Genomic DNA, 21081 nt, shown 5'->3' with positions numbered 1-21081 from the left:
TCATAATAAAGTTTTAAGTTCGGAACTGCAAAACCCCCTCTTTCTCTTAGATCCGTGAGGAGTTTGAATTTAATTCTTGCCCTTTTCCCTTGCCATATAAATTTAGCTAAAGTTCTTTGCCAATTCTTAAAACATGCCGTACCTCTAATTACCGGGATATTCTGGAATAAAAACAGTAGTCTCGGAAGAATGCTCATCTTAATCGCGGCCATCCTTCCTGTCCAGGACAATTTTAACCTATTCCAAGTATCTAAGTCTTTCTTAATTTCTCTCCAGACCTTAGTGTAGTTATCCTCCACTAAATTTATATTTTTCGGGGAGATCCATATTCCCAGGTATTTTACCTTTTTCACCACTTTAATACCTGTTTTTAGTTCTAGCTGGTTTTTTACATCTTCGGCCAAATTTTTTGTTAAGATCTTAGTTTTTATTTTATTTAACTTAAACCCAGACAATTTACCGAATTCCTCTAATAACTCCAGGGCATTACTGGCACTTTCTATTGGGTCCTCTAAAGACAATACCAAATCATCGGCGTAAGCCTTTAATTTATATTCTTTTTCTCCAATTCTTATACCTCTTATTTTTGGTGTTTTCCTTATTTTATTTGCGATTATTTCCAAAACCATAATAAATAGAAGGGGAGACAACGGGCACCCCTGTCTCGTGCCCTTTGCAATTGTAAAAGAATTAGTGAGATTATTGTTAATTATCAGTTTGGCCCTTTGGCTTGAGTATATTGCTTTAATACCTTCCAAAAATGGTCCTTCTATTCCTACTGTTTTCATACATTGTATTAAAAACCTCCAAGAAACATTATCGAAAGCTAGGACTACATTACAGTGCAACTAATTTCCCATGGCTGTTCTGAGGTTTGGGATTCCTGAACTGTTTTCTTTGAAGGCTGTGTGTAGATTTCTATGCTATTCTGTTGGGTGTCTCCTGCAACATAAAAGTGAGGCCGGTATAGTTAAGAAGTATTTATTTGCTTTTGAATGTTACATAATCATGAAAACAGACACAGCACAGAAGATCTCTGATCTCCTTTTTGTGTAGTGTTAGTAATCTGTACAGGGCAAATTTATTACAGTACATAATTTATTACATAACATAACTGCATAGCTAGTATATTTTGAACCAGATTCAATTCCCCATTCAGGGAAATTCCAGAAAGGTACATCATGTCATAGAAGTCATAACAAGACAGCGATCGTGCAGTACAAAGTAGTTATGTATTTTATTTTTCCCAGGTTCTTTGATCTTAAAGACTCAAAGTCTGTAATGGTGAGGCTTCCTAAGTTCGCAATCCTACACACATCTACTTGGGAGTGAGCCCCATTGAACTGAGCAGGGCTTACTTCTGAGTTTGCTTGGATATTAATACTCTACAACCCCTCAACTTGGGATAGCTCAGTTGGTACAGCATGAAACTCTTTATCTTAGGGTCGTGTGTTTGAGCCCCACTTTGGGCAAAAGATTCCTGCGTTGCAGGGGGATGGACTAGAGGATCCCCATGGCCCCTTCCAACTCTGTGATTCCACCGTCTTAAGGCTGTATGCTTTTGAATACCGGTTTCTGGAAACCACAGAAGGGGAGAAAGTGCTCTCGTGCTCAGGTCCTGCTTTCCAGCAGACATCTGGTTGGCCACTGTGAGAACTGTGGTCTGGGTCTTCTCACTGTTTTGTTACAGGGATCTGATTTACTTGGCGTGTGGACTTGGTCCAGAGAAACATGCTGGGTGAGTCTTGCCTGCCTCCCATGACCCTTAAAATGTTACACATGGTCCCTGGGGCACATGACTTTGCCGCATCATCTGACTGCCCACCAATGAGGGTCCATAGCTCAGCAACAGACCACATGTTTAGTTTTCAGGCAGGAGTCTTTCCCAGCCCTACCTAGAGGAGCCAGGGATTGGATCCATATGAAGTGTGCTCTCTACCACTGAGCTATGGCCCCTCTAGAAAGGTTTTAAGTACGACTGAGAGAATGCCTGCAAAGCACTCTGAACCCTTGGCCTTTGTTAAACAAATGCTGTGTGTTGCTATTATTGTTTTCTGAGAAGAAAGTGGAAATGGAAAATATATCATGAATTGAGAAGTGGGGAAGGAGATATCCTCTAGGCTGCTGCATAGCACTTTTCTGTTTGTTTGTTTGTTTGTTTGTTTGTTTGTTTGTTTGTTTGTTTGTTTTTTGCAAAGGAAACAAAAGTTTCATATCTCTTTTGTAGGAAAACTATACTTTTGGGGCATTCTACAATTATGAATAGCATCCTTTTTGAAACCAATGCAGGAGGAGGCAATATCACCCATAGCAAATATATTAATTGCATCCATCCTTCAGTTATATCTGGACTGATCCATGTAAAACGAAGGAATGGAGGTTGCAGGCCTCTGCTAAGAAGACTGTTGCCCATTGTGTGTGCTCATGTAGGCTGAGGAGGCTCTCTTGGAGTTTGAAAACACCTGCAAAGGGCTGGGGGGGAGTTGTTTTCATCTTCTCCTTTATGCTGCCAAGATTTGAGTCCCTCGGTTGGCACTTTCTGGCTCTGTTACTGGAGCAATTCCCCAAAATTGCTGCCAGGGTACATTTGTGTGTGCCGTGAGTGCAGTGCTAGCATACCATGAGAAATAAATTAAATTATTAAGAGTGTTTTGCAAGCCCAAAATATGTGCCTGTTGCGTTTTTGTGTGTTTCACTGCTCCTGGCCATGCCTCCCCTTAACCAACCTCTGGGGGGGGAATTCTGCTGCAATTCTTCGTCAAATATGACTAGAATGTTCAGAAACGTTGCTGAATTGGTTCATCCTCAGATGAACTTGCCTGTTGCATCTCTGCATGAGTAATTGTTCCAGGTTTAATACTTCCTTCCGGTAGGCACATCCAGGTTAGTGACTTCTGCAGAAAGAATGAGCAGTGGGCATCTCTGAAGGCAGGTATTCCTTCCTCTTGCACACTCTGAAAGTATCTGTGTGCATATAAGCTACAGTGGTACCTCTACTTGCGTTCACCTCTGGTTACGTATCCTTTGGGATACATACATGGCAAACCCGGAAGTATTTTTCCGGGTTTTGCCATGCACAAAAGCATTAAACCGCACCATGCGCAGAAGCAGCACCTCCAGTTGCGAATTCCTCAGGATGCGACCGGAGCTCCGGAACGGATCCCATTCGCAACCGGAGGTACCACTGTACTTATATTCTTGTTAATTCCTTATCAGGGTCCCTCTTCAGCTTTCTGTATATCTTCATTGTAGGTTGATATAGAATATCAGGCAATAAAAAAAAACCCTGTATACTTTTAAAATATTGCCATGAGTCCTAGGTAAAGGTTTGTTGTTGTTGTTGTTGTTTAGTCGTTTAGTCGTGTCCGACTCTTCGTGACCCCATGGACCAGAGCACGCCATGCACTCCTGTCTTCCACTGCCTCCCGCAGTTTAGTCAAACTCATGCTGGTAGCTTCAAGAACACTATCCAACCATCTCATCCTCTGTCGTCCCCTTCTCCTTGTGCCTTCCATCTTTCCCAACATCAGGGTCTTTTCCAGGGAGTCTTTTCTTCTCATGAGGTGGCCAAAGTATTGGAGCCTCAGCTTCACGATCTGTCCTTCCAGTGAGCACTCAGGGCTGATTTCCTTCAGAATGGAGAGGTTTGATCTTCTTGCAGTCCATGGGACTCTCAAGAGTCTCCTCCAGCACCATAATTCAAAAGCATCAATTCTTCGGCAATCAGCCTTCTTTATGGTCCAGCTTTCACTTCCATACATCACTACTGGGAAAACCATAGCTTTTACTATATGGACCTTTGTTGGCAAGGTGATGTCTCTGCTTTTTAAAATGCTGTCTAGGTTTGTCATTGCTTTTCTCCCAAGAAGCAGGCGTCTTTTAATTTCGTGGCTGCTGTCACCATCTGCAGTGATCATGGAGCCCAAGAAAGTAAAATCTCTCACTGCCTCCATTTCTTCCCCTTCTATTTGCCAGGAGGTGATGGGACCAGTGGCCATGATCTTCGTTTTTTTTATGTTGAGTTTCAGACCATATTTTGCGCTCTCCTCTTTCACCCTCAATAAAAGGTTCTTTAATTCCTCCTCACTTTCTGCCATCAAGGTTGTGTCTGCATATCTGAGGTTGTTGATATTTCTTCCGGTTTACTTCCGGTTTACTTAAGATCAAAGGGTTATTCTGGGATGTTCAATGCAGCAAAAGTAATAGTCTGCATTTTTTGCATTTGAGTTGTAGTCCATGTATCCCAAAACATGATTTGTTTAACTGGTTTACTGGTTGATTGGGAGGTTTGCAACTGTAATTACAGGTGTTCTTGTAAACAGTAGTTTGCATTCAACAACGTTTTCCTCAGAGCCATTAAATTAATGGACCTAAGGTATTTGTTGATTTTGTTAGGTTTATTCCATGAGTAACATTGGATGCAACCCTGTGAGCATCCTTATAACGTCAAACTCATTCCTGTTCTCTCCCTTTGAAGCTCGTCTGTGGTCCACGTGCCCGGCGTCAACGACATCCAGTCGTCATCATCAGCTGGTCAGAACCTGTCCCAGATCTCACGCCAACTAAATCAGAGTCAAGTTGCCTGGACGGGAAGTCGCCCTCCATTTCCAGGACAGGTAGGAGAGTTATTGAAAAAGCTATAGAAAATGTTTCACTTCCTGGGCCCAAAGAGAGAGGGCAGTAGAGACAGGAGTCTTACTCTGAGAGGGGACCTTCCTGAATACATATTGCCTAAAGACTCTCACAAAGCCTTGAGCCAGCACTAGCTAACCTCAAGGTCTCTTGATCTGGTCCTTGAAACAAACCCCAAGCCCATCTCTCACTGGCCCTGTTTGTACACGGAATGCTTTAGCCTGGTTGGATGTGTTAATTACTGATTTATTGTGGATTTGATCAATTGCGGAGTAACCTCACTTGTAGTTACTGCAATTGTTAAAGTATTGTACATGCAGGAATTCGCAAGTGAATAGCTGATGGTTAAGGATAGGTAAGTTTAACGGAATGTGTATTAGAAGCAACTAGGAAAATAAATCAGCAACAAGAGGAAACTTTGGATGCGTCAAGAACGGAGTGTAGGAAACCATTTTTGCACACACACACACACAAACAAAAAAGAGTATTAAATTTATTTTAATTTGTGGCTGATTAGGTAAAATTTAGGGACACGGGTGGTGCTGTGGTCTAAACCACAGAGCCTAGGGCTTGCCGATTGGAAGGTCGGCAGTTCGAATCCCTGCAACGGGGTGAGCTCCCGTTCGGTCCCAGCTCCTGCCCACCTAGCAGTTCAAAAGCACATCAAGTGCAAGTAGATAAATAGGTACCACTCCAGCGGGAAGGTAAACGGCGTTTCCATGTGCTGCTCTGTTTCGCCAGAAGCTGCTTAGTCATGCTGGCCACATGACCCAGAAGCTATCTGCGGAAAAACGCCAGCTCCCTCGGCCTATAGAGCGAGATGAGCGCCGCAACCCCAGAGTCATCCGTGACTGGACCTAACAGTCAGGGGTACCTTTACCTTTTTAGGTAAAATTTGGAAAAGCAATAAAAACAATTTGGCAAACTTTAAAAAAAAGCCTGGCTGAATGTGTCCTTGAATTCTGATAATGCCTCTTCCTTTCCTGGATGGAGGATGGGGTGTGTTTGTGTGTGTGCTGTACAAAGGTAACATTGACATTCATTGCTGCACCCACTTTTGCCTCTGGTCTGGCTGGCCACTGGCATGTGACACCCCCCCCAATTCCCACCCAGGAGGGAAAAGTGGCCCTCAGTCTGAGAGGAGCTCCCCACCATTGGCCTGGGAAGATTTTGTAGCACATAGCTATGCTTTGGGTTTCTTGAACTTCAACAGCCCAGAACCCACGTTGCTGGAGCACAGCAACCCACCTAACTAGCTCTGCAAAGATGCTTGTTTTGCAAATAGATGTGCTGAGATGGAAGTCTGTTACGCCACTTTGTTCTTGGGTCAGATGCCGCAGGAAGGATGATAACGCCTTGATGTTGTTGTCTTTCACTCTCCCATTCAGCAAATTCCTTCGCAGTCTGGCAAGGCTCAGTCTTCTCCCTTTGCAATTGGAACCAGTCACACTTACTCTGCTGACCCAGCGTCGTACAGCCCCCTGTCCAGTCCTGCTACCTCCTCTCCGAGCGGGAATGCCTACTCCAGCCTAGCTAACAGGACAGCAGGATTTGGTAGGTATCGAGCCTGGCTGCCTCGCCTAAAACAAAAGCGCCACGAGGTACAATGAGGCAGTGGCGTAGCGTGGGGGGTGCAGGGGGGGCCGGCCGCACCGGGCGCAACATCTGGGGTTAGGGCAAATGCACAGGTTAGGGGGCGCAAATGCACGGGTTAGGGGGCGCAAATGCACGGGTTAGGGGGCGCAAATTACTTGCCTTGCCCCGGGTGCTGACAACCCACGCTACGCCACTGCAATGAGGTCTCTTCAACTTACTACGAACATATCTCTTGTGGATCAGGCCGTTGTCCATGGCCCACCTAGTCCAGCATCCTGTTCTCACAGTGGCCAACCAGATGTTCCAGTGGGAAGCCCACAAGCAAGATCTGAGTGCAACTATGATGTGCAGCTGTCACAGTTCATGTGATCTGGGGGCCCAGCAAGCAGAATGGCCAGTTAAAGAGGCTAGACAGTATCTGCACTTTCAAAGCACATTTCTACCACTGTAACAGTCGTGATTTCCTTTTCTTCTCCACAAAGGAATCCTGGAAACTGTAGTTTACCCCCTCGCAGAGCTACAATTCCCAGAACTCTTAAAAACCACATTTCCCAGAATTCTTTGGGGGAAGGTCGTGTGCTTTATATGTATGGTGTGGGCATGTAGCTTGCTAGACTAAACTGGTGAGCCAGGGTGCACAACCAGAAAGTAGCATGGTTTATTATTATTATTATTATTATTATTATTATTATTATTATTATTTATTGATACCACACCCATCTGGCTGGGTATCCCCAGCCACTCTAACTGGCTCCCAACAGAATATTAAAAACGCAATAAAACATCAAATATTTAAAATTTCCCTACACGGGACTGCCTTCAGATGTCTTCTAAAAGTAAGATAGTCATGTCTCAGGTTACAGACGCTTCAGCTTGCATTTTTTCGGGTTACGGAAGCGCCAATACCCGGAAGTACCGGAACAGGTTACTTCCGGGATTCGGTGGTCGCGCATGTGCAGAAGCGCTAAATCGCACTATGTGCAGAAGCGCCAAATCGCAAACCCGCGCATGTGCAGATGTGACGCTGAGGGTTGCGAACATGCTTCCCGCACAGATCACGTTCACAACCTGAGCATCCACTGTAGTTGTTTATTTCCTTGACATCTGATGGAAGGGCATTCCATAGGGCGGGCGCCACTACCAAGAAGGCCCTCTGCCTGTTTCCCTGTAACTTCACTTCTCACAGTGAAGGAATATATATTGAAGGAATAATTGCTGAAGGACCAGGGTTCAGATCCAGCACTCAGCCGTGAAGCTCTTACTGGGTGACCTGCAGCCAAGCATTCTCTCCCAGGCTAACCTACCTCCTGGGGTTGTTGTGAGGATAAAATGAGAAGGGGGAGAACCATATATATTGCCTTGAGCTCCTTGGAAGAAAGGTGGGATATAAATGCAGAGAATGTTGAATGGTTTCTTTAAATGTAAAGGTTCATCATTGTTCCACCTGATGTGTATGTCTTTAAGGGGCCAGAGCAAGGGCCAGAGCAAAATAACGAGACCCAGCTTTACAGCTGTGAAACATAGCAGGTGCTGCTGAGTTGTATTGATTAAACTGTGTCAGCAATTGGGTGTAGTATATAAGGAGCAGCACCTAGCTCTCCCATTACCCTGGGGGATGGGTTGGTGGTTGGGTCTGGTTTGTTGTTGGTGTATTTAGTGTATAAGGAGTTTTTGCTTTTGTTATTAAAACCTTGTTTAAGTTATTTTTTGGTCCATTTTTAATGCATGGTCTCCCCAGCAAGCTCTCTGCAGCGCTACTAAACTGCAAATAGCCAACAGAGAAATGAGTAGGAGACACGAATGTACATCTACAAGCCTAAAAGATGATAGTCAAATCCATTCTTCGTGTGTGTGTGTGTGTGTGTGTGTGTGTGTATAGAGGCAGTTGTCTAAAGCAGGGGCAGCAGCCAACATGGTTCCCTCCATATGTTGTTGCACTCCAGCTCCCATCAGTCCCAGCCAGCAGAGCAAAGGGATGATGAGCATTGCGGTGCGACAATATATGCAAGAGAGAGATGCTGACTACCCCAGTCCATAGGAGATATATGGCGCTCATTGGTCATCACAGAGTCCATCCACCTTGAGCCCTGAAACCTGGCCGTCTTTTTTTGTTGAGTTTGTTTGCACTTGGAGAAAATGCTGTTGTGCTGAGTGGGGAGAGCTTGAATTTATATTTTCTCGCGTCAGCAAACTGAAGAGCATATCTCAAGCCCGGAGTTTGTAGCAGATAATTCAGGACAGGCTATGAATCAATTTCTGCGGTTTGAAGGCGAGTGCCAGGAACAAAAGGTGAAGAGAGATCACTTAGATACCAAAGCCTCCCGTAAGCATGGGGGTTATTATTACTGATGTTTTTTTAAGTCACACTCAGAGAAGCTCAAAACTCGACCAAAATATTCCCATTGAGGAAGGGTCTTTTGCTTTGACCTTACCAGACTTCGTTCAAGTTTCCTAATTCAGTTACAGTGGTACCTCTGGGTACTTACTTAATTCGTTCCAGAGGTCTGTTCTTAACCTGAAACTGTTCTTAACCTGAGGTACCACTTTAGCTAATGGGGCCTGCCGCTGCCGCCACACGATTTCTGTTCTCATCCGAAGCAAAGTTCTTAACCCAAGGTACTATTTCTGGGTTAGCGGAGTCTGTAACCTGAAGCGTCTGTAACCCGAGGTACCACTGTATTATGAATTGGGTCCTTTTACATAATAGATGGCCATAATACTCTCTTTAACTTACCATCCATGAGCTCAAGGGACACAGGGAGACTTTCTCATTGGGTGCCTCTCAGCTTTGAAATTCTCTCCCCTTTTACAGGAGATTCACCAGAGTCTCTGCACCTTCCAGAATCTGTGGAGGATGTTCTCCTTCAAAGTGGCTGTTCTGTCCAGGGATGGGGTCAGGTTGGGCCAGATGAGATTGATTTAACCAATGCAATTGGTAGGGGTGGGTTATGCAAGGTTTTGAGATTAGGCAGGCAAATTGCATTCCCCATGGGATTCCACAGCACTCTAAGCTAGGTCATTTTAGACTGTACCTAATGGTCTTGGGGGGGGTGCTCTTCAGAAGATAATGCACAGGATTACTTCACATTTTAAAATGTGTCAAGTCAGCCCACCTGCATTGTGGGGAGGGGCTTCCTGCTCATGCCATTAAGTGAGGCCCTTGACTTCTGCCCTAAAGTCCTGCCCTCCCCACGCACGACTGCTGGGATTCCAGATGCAGCTGTTCTGCATGTGCTCTGTTTATTCAGGGTATTACTATTATGATTAAGAAAAAGGAGTAATTTTAACTCTTGCACAAAAGTGCAGATATGGAACCAGTTTTCAGCTATGGCATTTGGCTTTTAAAAAAAATAATTAGATAAAGTTACGCATTTGACCCATTCCTTGATTTCAGACTAGTGGGATTAGGTGATGAATATTATTTACATGTTTATGTAATTGTTGTAACTTTTTACAGTGGTACCTCGGGTTACAGACGCTTCAGGTTACAGACTCCTCTAACCCAGAAATAGTGCTTCAGGTTAAGAACTTTGCTTCAGGATGAGAACAGAAATCGCGTGGCAGCAGCAGGAGGCCCCATTAGCTGCTAAGTGGTGCTTCAGGTTAAGAACAGTTTCAGGTTAAGAACGGACCTCCAGAACAAATTAAGTTCTTAACCTGAGGTACCACTGTATATACATAGCATATCCTTCCTACTTTATCAAGATGCTTAAGGCAGCTTTCAAATTTAACCAGCAGAAACCAGTGAAATACAGTCTTTAAGCATACTTTAGAACCCATCTGATTAGTTGATACAGTAATACAGAGCAAAGCTCCTAACAATCTGTAATGCCTGCATAACTTACTTTTTAAAAATCTGGTTTCACATCCCTGCTTAAATGATTGCAGTGTGGGGCTTTGGTACACCTCTTTTGGAAGGGGGTTCTAGGGCTGGGGAGCCACCACAGGAAAGGCCCTGTCTTTTTCAGTTTCCCTCTGGACAGATGCCACATCCGCACTATACATTTAAAGCAGTATCATACCAATTTAAACAGTCAGGGCAAATCCTAGGAAGTGTAGTTTGTAAAGGCTGCTGAAAGATGTCTGGAGACACCTATACTCTTCTCACAGAGCTACAATTCCTAGAGTGGTTTTAACAGTCAGTTCCTCGTCCCAGTGAACTCTGGGAATTGTAGCTCTGTGAGGGGAATAGAGATCTAACAACTCTCAGCACCCTTTACAAGCTACAGTTCCCAGGATTCTTTGGATGAAGCCGTGGCTGTTTAACGCAGTATCATAGTGCTTTAAATGCAAAGTGCAGATGGGGGCAGAACGAGAACAGAGCCTCTCCTTTAGCCCTTGACAGGCAATGCATGTGAGTGTGCGTGTAACTTTATAAAGGAGAAGTTAATCCTAAATGCATGAAGGAACACTGTTCAAAACTCAGGCACAGAGGACTAGACCTAAGGTAGGCAGGAATGAATATAACACCCGTCCTGAAAGACCTACACTGGCTCCCAGTACATTTCTGAGCGCAATTCAAAGCACTGACCTTTAAAACCCTAAACAGCCTCGGCCCAGTATACCTGAAGGAGCGTCTCCACTCCCATCGTTCTGCTCAGACACTGAGATCCAGCTCAGAGGGCCTTCTGGCGGTTCCCTCTCTGCGAGAAGTGTGAGGTTATAGGGAACCAGGCAGAGGGCCCTCTCAGTGGTGGCGCCCGCCCTGTGGAACGCCCTCCCATCAGATGTCAAGGAAATAAACAACTATCTGACATTTAGAAGACATCTGAAGGCAGCCCTGTTTAGGGAAGTTTTTAATGCTTGGTGTTTTATTGTGTTTTTAATATTCTGTTGTGAGCTGCCCAGAGAGGCTGGGGAAACCCGGCCAGATGGGCAGCGTTTCTACATTACTACTACTACTACTACTACTACTACTACTACTGTTATTACTATTACCATTATTATTATTTGTTTAGTCAAAAAAGAAAAGAAAAGCAGAAGTACATTTTAAAAAACCCACTCTTGTAACTTTATTTTATTTTCCAGCTGAAAGCAGCCAAAGCAGCGGACAGTTCCAAGGGAGGCCTTCGGAGGTGTGGTCCCAGTGGCAAAGCCAACATCACAACCAGCAAAACAGTGAGCAGCATCCTCACCAGCAAACCAGCCAGACAGAAGTGTTCCAGGTGAGTCCCTGGACCCGTGATTCAGCATGGCAAGGTGATCCGTCTCTTGCAGGTGACCTTTTGGGTCCTGGTAAAAGGCAGCAAACTGTCAACAAATATCATTTTAACCAGGGGTCAGCAACCTTTTTCAGCCATGGGCCTGTCCACCGTCCCTCAGACCATGTGGTGGGCCAGACTATATATTTTTTTGGGGGGGGGGAATGAACGAATTCCTATCCCCCACAAATAACCCAGAGATGCATTTTAAATAAAAGGACACATTCTACACATGTAAAAACACGCTCATTCCTGGACCGTCGGTGGGCTGGATTTAGAAGCGATTGGGCCGCATCCGGACCCCGGGCCTTAGGTTGCCTACCCCTGGTTTATTCCTTATGGAAAGAACTGGTCGGTCATCTTGTTACATCCAAGCTAGATGGTGGCAGGATGCTGTATGTGGAGCTACAGAAACTGAAGTTTGGTGCCAGCTCCAGGTTTAAGTGGCCCTACGCAGGTGTGGGCCCTGGTGGGCTTACCTGGCTGGGCTGGCAATGCGCTACACCAGTCCTGAGATTTTGCACAGAGCACTTCTTTCCTTAAATTGCCAGCTGACTGTTCCTTGCTGCTTTTGCCGTTAGTTGCTGTACAGCAGGCTTCCTCAACCTCGGCCCTCCTGATGTTTTGAGACTACAATTCCCATCATCCCAGACCACTGGTCCTGCGAGCTAGGGATCATGGGAGTTGTAGGCCAAAAACATCTGGAGGGTCGAGGTTGAGGAAGCCTGCGGTACAGTTAAGGGACAAAGGGGGGAGATGCTAAAGGGGCTTTGCCCTAGATAAGGATGCAGTGGTATCTCAGGTTAAGAACTTAATTTGTTCTGGAGGTCCGTTCTTAACCTGAATCTGTTCTTAACCTGAGGTACCACTTTAGCTAATGGGGCCTCCTGCTGCCGCCATGCAATTTCTGTTCTCATCCTTAAGCAAGGTTCTTAACCCGAGGTACTATTTCTGCGTTAGTGGAGTCTGTAACCTGAAGCGTCTGTAACCCAGGGTACCACTGTACAAGAAAAATCACGTTTCCCTTTCATTTTCTTTTATCATCCAGGATATGCTGCCTATTCCAGGAGATCCAACCCAGGGGACCGGCAATTACAACATTGAAGATTTTGCTGATTTGGGAATGTTTCCTCCATTTTCTGAGTAAATTTTACCTAGCCAGATAACCTCTGCAAAGGACATTCTGGGAAAGGAAATCAGCATACCAGGGTAGTATGAGATCCGCTTTCCCTGTGTTAACATTATCATAGAAGCTATAAAACAAGAAACGCCCCCTTCTCGTACTTCAGATAATCACTTGCGCTCCTTCCAAGTGTTGACCATGCAAGTTCTAATGAAATAACCTAACGCCACCTGGTTGGCATTCGCCGCGAGGATTCATTTTGTATTTCATTCCCATTTGTGGTAGGGTTTTGAGCTTGGGTGGGGTGGGTGGTGGGGACGAGCAGGGGGGTGCTTTGATTTTTAACTTTCTCTCGGCTCTTAATATTTGAATGTGAACCATTTCTAACTTCCCTCCTTAGAGAAAGCTGCTTGTGTGAACAGATAATGAAATACGCACTCCAGTCCTCTGCTGGCTACTTGAAGATAAGACTTCTAGTTGTGTGACTCCCTAGCTGTGACTCATAGACCACAGGGGGGTCAGAGAGCTCCATTCTGGTGGTTCTTGGAAAGGTAGCAGAACAGCTGAGAGTGTCTGTACATGGTTGTGCAAATGGTCCCCTCACCCCATGACAACAGAGATTGAAGCCATTTTGATCCTTTTTATGGTCATTTTAGGCCAATTTGAATGTAAGGTTGTGTAACTATAACCTAGTCCTTTCTGGCAGGAGGTTCCAGCGCCTTTCCTATCTCATTTTAACACAGCTAGGCTTGAATGTATGTACATTTTAGTACTATCTGTATATCTGGTGTTGTACAAACTGGATCTTGAGTTTTGGATTTGTTATTTTACCATATACAAGGGAAGTCTGTGCCTGAAGAGGGTAGCAATATATTTGGAGGGCTTACAGTCCAAGCTTAAGGGGACTGGTTGCACATGTATTTCATTTTGAAATCCCTATATGCCCTTTGGGGCTCTGCACACCATTCAGTCGGCTATATAAATTAATGTGGCTTTGGCAATCTACGGTTTCATCTGCTTGTTAACACTCAGCCAAACCATTATGACAACATTTCTGTGCAGTGCGCCTTTGCACCCTACAGCTGGATTGTGACCATAATACTGCTTGAAAGTGGTTTAGAAAACAAACAAAACATGTGGGTTGTTGTTGCTTTTTAAGCTCAGCAAGAAATTGGCAAGCAACCTTGCAGCAATAGCTGTAGTCAGCAGCTGTGTGGGCCATTGGTTTCTGGAAAGGGGCAGGTTCTAATGTGGAGCCTAACTTGCTTCCTAGCCATCTTTAGCTAACAAAATGATGGTGGTGGTGGTGCTTCTGTTGAAAAGGCTAGTTCAAAATGTTTTATCAAATGGAAGGTGGAAAGACATGTTAACTCTGTACTTGGAGCTGCTGTCAAATCTCCTACTTGCAACTGTTAGAATCAGATTTCACCCCCAGCCCTGCTCAGCTGTGATGTGTAGGATCTATGGCCATGAGGCCATGTTATGGAATGCTTTCCTGCCCATCATTGGCCGCTGCTGGCTGGCGCAGAGAAAGGCAGCAACATTCCAATAAGGGGATTAGCCATTTTGTTCAAATTTTAATGAGAGACCTCCTAGTTCATGCTTTCTGTACCATTAAGCCTGCCAAAACACAACTATCCTTTGGAATTCACACTTCTCTGAATTTTGCAATGGAGTTTCTCCAGACAGAAAATGTGTAAATTGGTGGAAAGTGTGCATAAAAATGCATGCATTAGTGAAAATGTCACATAAGCATGCAGTTTTTTTAAAGGAAAATTGCAATAATTTGTATATTGGCCAAAAATGCACATAGAAATGTGTATATTAGGAAAAATTAGCACTAAAATGCTGACAAATTTTAATGAGGATTCCCTCCCCCCCGCCCATTGCAAATTGCTGGAGAAATGAACTTAAGAGTGGGGGGGGGGGAGAAACTTGGAGAACCAAAAATTGACAAATTCATCCAACTCTACAAAATGGGCCTGATATGCCTGGTGCAGCAGTGCCATTTTCAACAGAAGTCTCACCTTGAGTGTAACATGTAGTTCCACCTATAATTTAAATCATCCGTTTCCATATTTTCCTTTCTTTGCATTAAAGCACAGTATGTAATTATAGGTACCTCTTAATAAGTCTACTGTTACTTAAGCTTCTAGTTCATTTCTGGCGCAGTGTTAACCACCATGTTTGATTTCTCCTATTACCTCAATGTGCATTTTTACACACTGGACAGCATTCAACTAAATAGTTGCACTAGCTCAAGGATGAACACTAGTGCAGTGGGATTTTTTTCTCCTCTCATCCCCCCATGCCATCCCCAAATCTGCTCTGAAGGGTTGGAGAAAACCCCAGAACAGATTTAGGGAGCCCAGCAGGAGGAGAGAACATTCCATTGTGCAAGAAGAAATCCTTCTGCTAGTGGAACATTTTGCATAGCGCTACATAGAATACAACTCTGTATCCTTGTTTTTCCTCTCCCTTCCAAAAGTTACTCAGCCATGCAGCCATCAATGCCTTATCAATGTCATACTGTCTGATTTGTAGCCTCGCAAGATGGGCAAGATGGACAGATGTGTTTGAGAGTTGGTGAGTTTGTTTTTGTGGCTGTGTTCAACTTAGAAATCAAGAAGCAAGGCTGGCCCTTAGCTCTGTAGGCTGGGGAGGGGGCAGAAGGTGTTGCTAAACATGGGTAGGCAAAGGGTAGAATGGTAATGTTTTGCTATAAATATGGGAGCAAAAGATGAGCTAAATTGTCAAACCTGTTTTTCTGGATTAACAACTGCATGGACACAGGCCATTCTGCTTATAGTAACTCCTGGCATGATCCAGCCAAAGTTAAGCACTTTTCATACTACAGTGGTACCTCTGGTTACGTACTTAATTCGTTCTGGAGGTCCGTTCTTAACCTGAAACTGTTCTTAACCTGAAGCACCACTTTAGCTAATGGGGCCTCCCGCTGCCACTGCACCGCTGGAGCACGATTTCTGTTCTCATCCTGAAGCAAAGCTCTTAACCCGAGGTACTATTTCTGGGTTAGCGGAGTCTGTAACCTGAAGCGTATGTAACCCGAGGTACCACTGTAGTGAACCCAATCCAGCACTAAAGCCCCACTGATTTAATGGGAAAGAGTGGCAAGCAAATACTTAGTTAGAGCATCCCATTAGGGCTATCTAAGTATATCCAACCCATGTATCAGTTGCGGTCAGCTGATCATGCCCCGCTTGAGTTGTCTACATGACAAGCAGTTAAAACTGCAACAGTGAAAAGGAGGCATTTTGCTAAAGTGGCCTCAAGGCTTGCAGACAGCATGCTTTTAAATATGATGTGCTGTTTTTGGGCAGGGATTTGGTTGGTTGAGGACTACATCTATAATTATTTGCTGCTGTTGCATTAAATTGTTGTTGTTATTATCATCATACACTCCTGTGAACATTGGGAAAGTGCCCTCTAAGTATATTGACTAAATGTATTTGCTGGTCTGATCACATCCTGTCATGTGACCAGCGCAGAGATCTGACAAGCCAGCAAACCCAAGATTCTGGCAGGCTCTGACTTCCATGACTTGCCTCATCCTTCTCTTGACTCCAACCCTTGGTCTGCCCATTCATCCCGAGACATTGGTTTCTACCATGGCTCAGCCCTTGATCCTTCATTTCTGCCTGTGGGGCAGGCAGAATTCAACACAGTTCACATTTAAAGGTGGACATAGCTAATTCACACTTTCTGAAAATACGCAAAACAAAACACAGCCATCCTTTGAAATTCACGTCTCCAAATTTTGTGGTGCAGTTCCCCAAACAAATAGTGCATACAGAAATGCATATACCAGGGTAAAGTAGGCATAGAATAGTTTTACTTCAAAATTCCTTATATTAGAGAAAATTGCTTTGCAAAAATAAAAGTGTGTACATTGTATAGAAACGTGTATGTTATGAAATTTCATCACAATTTCAGTGCAAGTTTCTCCTAAGGACTTTTTAAAACAAAGAATTTTCAAACTGAAACTCAATCTGCGCTGATTTTGAGATAGGAAAAATGAGAACCTGAGTGAAACCAAAATGGACAGATTCATCCAACTGTAGCTCAGGCCCTTTTGTAGGTGGGAGCAAGGAGGAAACGTTTTTCGAACACCAAGCATTATTTTCCCACTGAAAACAATGTTCTTAACTATGGCAAGATCATCCTCATTGACCTCAGCAGGGAAGAGGTAAGCAGGCGTTTGGAACTCTCTTTCATTTAAAACTGAAAGTGCTCAGTTCAGAGCTTCAGATTATGTGCCATACCTTTGCCCCTTAAAAAATATATGCCAATGGTGTGTGTGTGTGTGTGCGTGTTTTAATTGACTTTTTCTACCATTTGCATCCGTATCTGTTAGAGCCATTTGGTGTCAATGTGGAACTGTGTTGTGGATAAAACTGTATTTTGTACTTCTAAGTGTTCTGTATAGCAAAACCAGTTTTGTGTGTCTGTATAATTAATAACCTGCCTTTTAAATTTTCATTAAAATAATAAAGCATCACGAGCTGTTGTTAATTGCTGCTGTCGTGTAACGCAGGGGTGGAGCACCTCCGTCCTGAGAGCCAAACACAACCATCAAGCCAGCCCACAGTTCTCTTCCCCAGGGCCGCATTCCTTGACAGTCTTGCTTCCTACACTCCTTGAGTGCTTTTGTGGGGCTGGACAGTGCCCTTGAAATGTGACGATTCCCCTTTGCTTGCCTGGACGGAGTGTGGAGAGAGGTGGGTGTGGTGTAGGAATTTCCGACTTTCACATGGCTGGAATGTAGCCAACTGTACAAAGGTAAGACTCGCATCTTTTGATCCACCCATTTTTGCCCACCTACACTGTCATGTGATTCCCAGAAGGCTCCCTGTGAAGTCCCTCAGACTGTATGTTCTCCTACACCTGAGAACATCATAAGAGCCTGCCGTATCAGGCCAAAGTCTCATCTAGTCCAATATTCTTCTTCATTAGTTTCTCTAATCTTTGAAAACTATCTATGTGGCCATCACTGCCTCCTCAGGAGTGAGTTCCATAGTTTAACTTTGTGCTGCATGAATAAGTACCGTATTTTCCGTTCCATAAGACACACTTTCTTCCTCCTAAAAAGTAAGGGGAAATGTCTTTGCGTCTTACAGAGCAAATGTGTGGTCGATCGCTGGCTCCCTTTCCGGGCCCACCCCCTTGCCCAGGCCTCCATTTGTTTCCCCAGCAACATGTGACTGGCTGATTAGATTATATTTCTGGAAACTATAGAAACGGCTCCCTTTCCTTTCCTAAAGAAGCTGCAGAACTGTGAGTTGAACCCCAAAAAAACAAGGCTTTCCCCCTTTGCAAAAGAAGCTGCACAACTGTGAGCTGATCCCCCCAAAAAAGGGGCTTTCCCCCTTTCCTCCTCTGAAAACTAGGTGCATTTTATGGTCAGGTGCGTCTTATGGAGCGAAAAATACTGCACTTTTTATCTATCCTGAATCTTCCAGCATTCAGCTTCATTGCATGTCCACAAGTTCAAGGGTTACGGAGGGAAACCTCTGTCCACTTTCTTCTCGCCCCTGCACAATTTTACAAGCTATCATGTCACCTCTACATAAAGTTATGGACACCACCTCTACACGATGTAGTGAATGTTCTTGATTCTAATGCAAAGAAATGGATCTTTGGGTTGTATCCATCTACATTGTACTCAGAGTAGACCCATTAAACTCCACTGGCCCAAGTTCCATCATTTTAGTTAATTTTAATGGGTGTACTCTGAACAGGGCTAGCAACCCTTTAATTTTATTGACTGAGCAACCTAGATTGCAATCTCAAATGTGCTTACTAACATGGCCCACTGATCTTAGTAAAAAATGCTTCGGATTCTACTATTCCGTAATTTGCTTGTGATTTTTTTATTATTCTGCATTTCACAATTTTTTGAGCAACTGCCTCAGAGGCTGGATGGCATGGGTAAGTTTATGTGTGTTTCCCAAAGGCAGGCAGTGATGCCTCCCACATGGGGTCACCACCGAGAAGGCTGTGCTAATAAACGGCAAAAGCAGCATTAAAAGATGGAAATCGGAGCAGGAACTCGCTCACTAATCTCAAAATACAGCACTGGGGAGGGCGGTGTCCCACTGAAGGAATATATATAATGAAGGAGAGGGCAAGGTGTAATGTATATGAGTAGGGAAGAAATTAAAACACACAAATGTTGTTAAAAGTAGCATCAGATTTTGCAGCGACAGCTAATCCAAAATGATCTTTGTGGTGGAAGTAGAATTGCCTCTTAATGGCCTCTCATGACCACCCTATGATTTTTAAGGGAGGCAATAAAACACGGTCACATCACATCCCTTTAGCCTTAGAAGACCTTCAACTTATCTTGCTTTGACCTAAATGCTGTGCATCCATTGCACTGAGTGCTGCAGCGTTTGCCAAATACACCGTGGACATCTCTTCCAATTAATGAAATATAGCTGTCCTACATTCATCTGCCCTGACCAGAACATGCCACCCGTGTCATTTCATGCCAGCTGTGTTTCCCTGGAAGATGTGCTTGGTTTGTCTTTCCATAGCTGGAACCAGGGCTCATTCAATACAATTTGCTGGCCAAAGAACAAGATGGCATTCGCTCCCCAAATTCCACATACGGAAGCCATCCAGACTGACAATTGAATCTTGCTTTAACACTGGTGGCAGGTAAGTATCTTCCAGGTGCTGGTGGTTATAAATGCTGCCCAGCGATAAACTATTCTTACACATCACCCCAATATCCACATCAGTGTGACATTCCAGGAGTTCCAGACATTTACCTGGGGTTCATGTTTGCTCTTGGAAATGAGGCACAGTGGAGATTGTGATGTCTTTATGATATATGGTTTATTTACACATATATACAGCCTGAGTCTACAATAGAGAGGTTCCTAGCATTGCACTCCAAAAGCGTCTCTGGATTCTCCCATAGGTGCTGCTGCCTTGGATCAAAAACAGAAATCAGCCATGCTCTCTGTCTCTTTTTTTACAGCCTGCTACAGTTTTTGCCAGTACATCACTGCCAACTGTTATCCCAAAAACTCTGGCCTTTTGTCCCCTTCTGACTACCTATCTGGGACGCGGGTGGTGCTGTGGTCTAAACCACAGAGCCTAGGACTTGCTGATCAGAAGGTCGGTGGTTCGAATCCCCGCGACGGGGTGAGCTCCCGTTGCTCCGTTCCAGCTCCTGCCCACCTAGCAGTTCAAAAGCACGTCAAGTGCAAGTAGATAAAATAGGTACCGCTTCGGCGGGAAGATAAACGGCGTTTCTGTGCGCTGCTCTGGTTTGCCAGAAGCGGCTTAGTCATACTGGCCACATGACCCGGAAGCTGTTTGCGGATAAATGCCAGCTCTCTCGGCCTATAGAGCGAGATGAGCGCACAACCCCAGAGTCATCCACGACTGGACCTAACGGTCAGGGGTACCTTTACCTTTAACTAACTACCTATCTAGAGAAAGACAGGACTCACACCTCTCTGCTATCTGGCACAGAGGAATTGCTTTGTTAATTTCACAGGTAAAAGGTAAAGACCCCTGGATGGTTAAGTCCAGTCAAAGGTGACGATGGGGTTGCGGTGCTCATCTCGCTTTCAGACCGAAGGAGCCAGCGTTTGTCTGCAGACAGCTTTCCCGGTCACACGGCCAGCATGACTAATAGAAAAACTTCATTGTCACTGTACCACTTGTTTAAAGTGAGATTAAATGAGCCCCCCCCCCCAATCTTTCAGTCCTTGTTACACTCTGTGTGCTGTTGTACAACCACCAACACCGAACGTCAGCTGCAATGTTGCTGTCTTCCATTCAGCAGCCTTATGGCCCACAGGTAGAAACTGTTCTTTAACCTGTTGGTGCGGCTTATCATGCTTCTGTATCTCCTGCCTGAGGGCAGGAGATTAAAAAGGTGCTGGCCAGGGTGTGAGTAATCCCTGAGAATGTTCTTCGCTCTTCTGAGGCAACGGTCTCCTACGATAACATCTAGTGGACTCAGGGGACAGCCCATGATATCATGTGCTGTCTTCACCACCCTCTGTAGGGACTTTCTGTCCATGGCTGTCAAACCAGCGTACCACACCACAATACAGTATGAGTGAAAACGTTCTATTGTGGACCGATAGAAGGAAATCATCAGTTGCTGTCTAGCATTGTTCTTTCGCAAGACCCTAAGGAAATGAAGTCTCTGTTGGGCCTTCCTAACCACCTGGGCTGCACTGACCTTCCAAGTAAGGTCTTCACTAAGATGGACTCCCAGGAATTTAAAGGAAGAGACTCTCTCCACACAGCCCCCCCCCCCCGATATACAACGGGGCTAGCTCCCCTCTTCCTCTGAAAGTCCAACACCATCTCCTTTGTCTTGCCAATGTTTAGGTGCGGATTGTTCTCTGAGCACCATGTGGATACCTTTTGACTCTCCCCCCTGTACGCAGATTCATCTCCGCCTGTAATTAAACCCATTATGGTGGTGTCATCAGCAAACTTAATAATTGCAGTAGATGGGTCAGATGAAATGCAATCATA

General features: G+C 44.6%; 1 protein-coding gene across 4 annotated transcripts in view; it reads left to right on the top strand.

Annotated features, from left to right (window-relative positions):
* ARNT2 (aryl hydrocarbon receptor nuclear translocator 2) overlaps positions 1 to 14245 on the top strand; it is a 153275-nt gene extending 139030 nt beyond the window's left edge. For all 4 annotated transcript variants that reach the window (XM_053365471.1, XM_053365470.1, XM_053365472.1 and 1 more), the window contains exons 16-19: positions 4478 to 4616; positions 6021 to 6186; positions 11257 to 11393; positions 12478 to 14245. In XM_053365471.1, the coding sequence (XP_053221446.1) occupies positions 4478 to 4616; positions 6021 to 6186; positions 11257 to 11393; positions 12478 to 12576 (541 nt within the window). In that variant the 3' untranslated portion in view covers positions 12577 to 14245. The remainder of the gene's footprint in view (positions 1 to 4477; positions 4617 to 6020; positions 6187 to 11256; positions 11394 to 12477) is intronic.
* Positions 14246 to 21081: the final 6836 nt, after the last annotated feature.

The sequence above is a fragment of the Podarcis raffonei genome, chromosome 14 (assembly GCF_027172205.1).
Source record: "Podarcis raffonei isolate rPodRaf1 chromosome 14, rPodRaf1.pri, whole genome shotgun sequence".
In the NCBI taxonomy this organism is placed as follows: Eukaryota; Metazoa; Chordata; class Lepidosauria; order Squamata; family Lacertidae; genus Podarcis; species Podarcis raffonei.
This window is presented reverse-complemented; position numbering and strand designations above follow the sequence as displayed.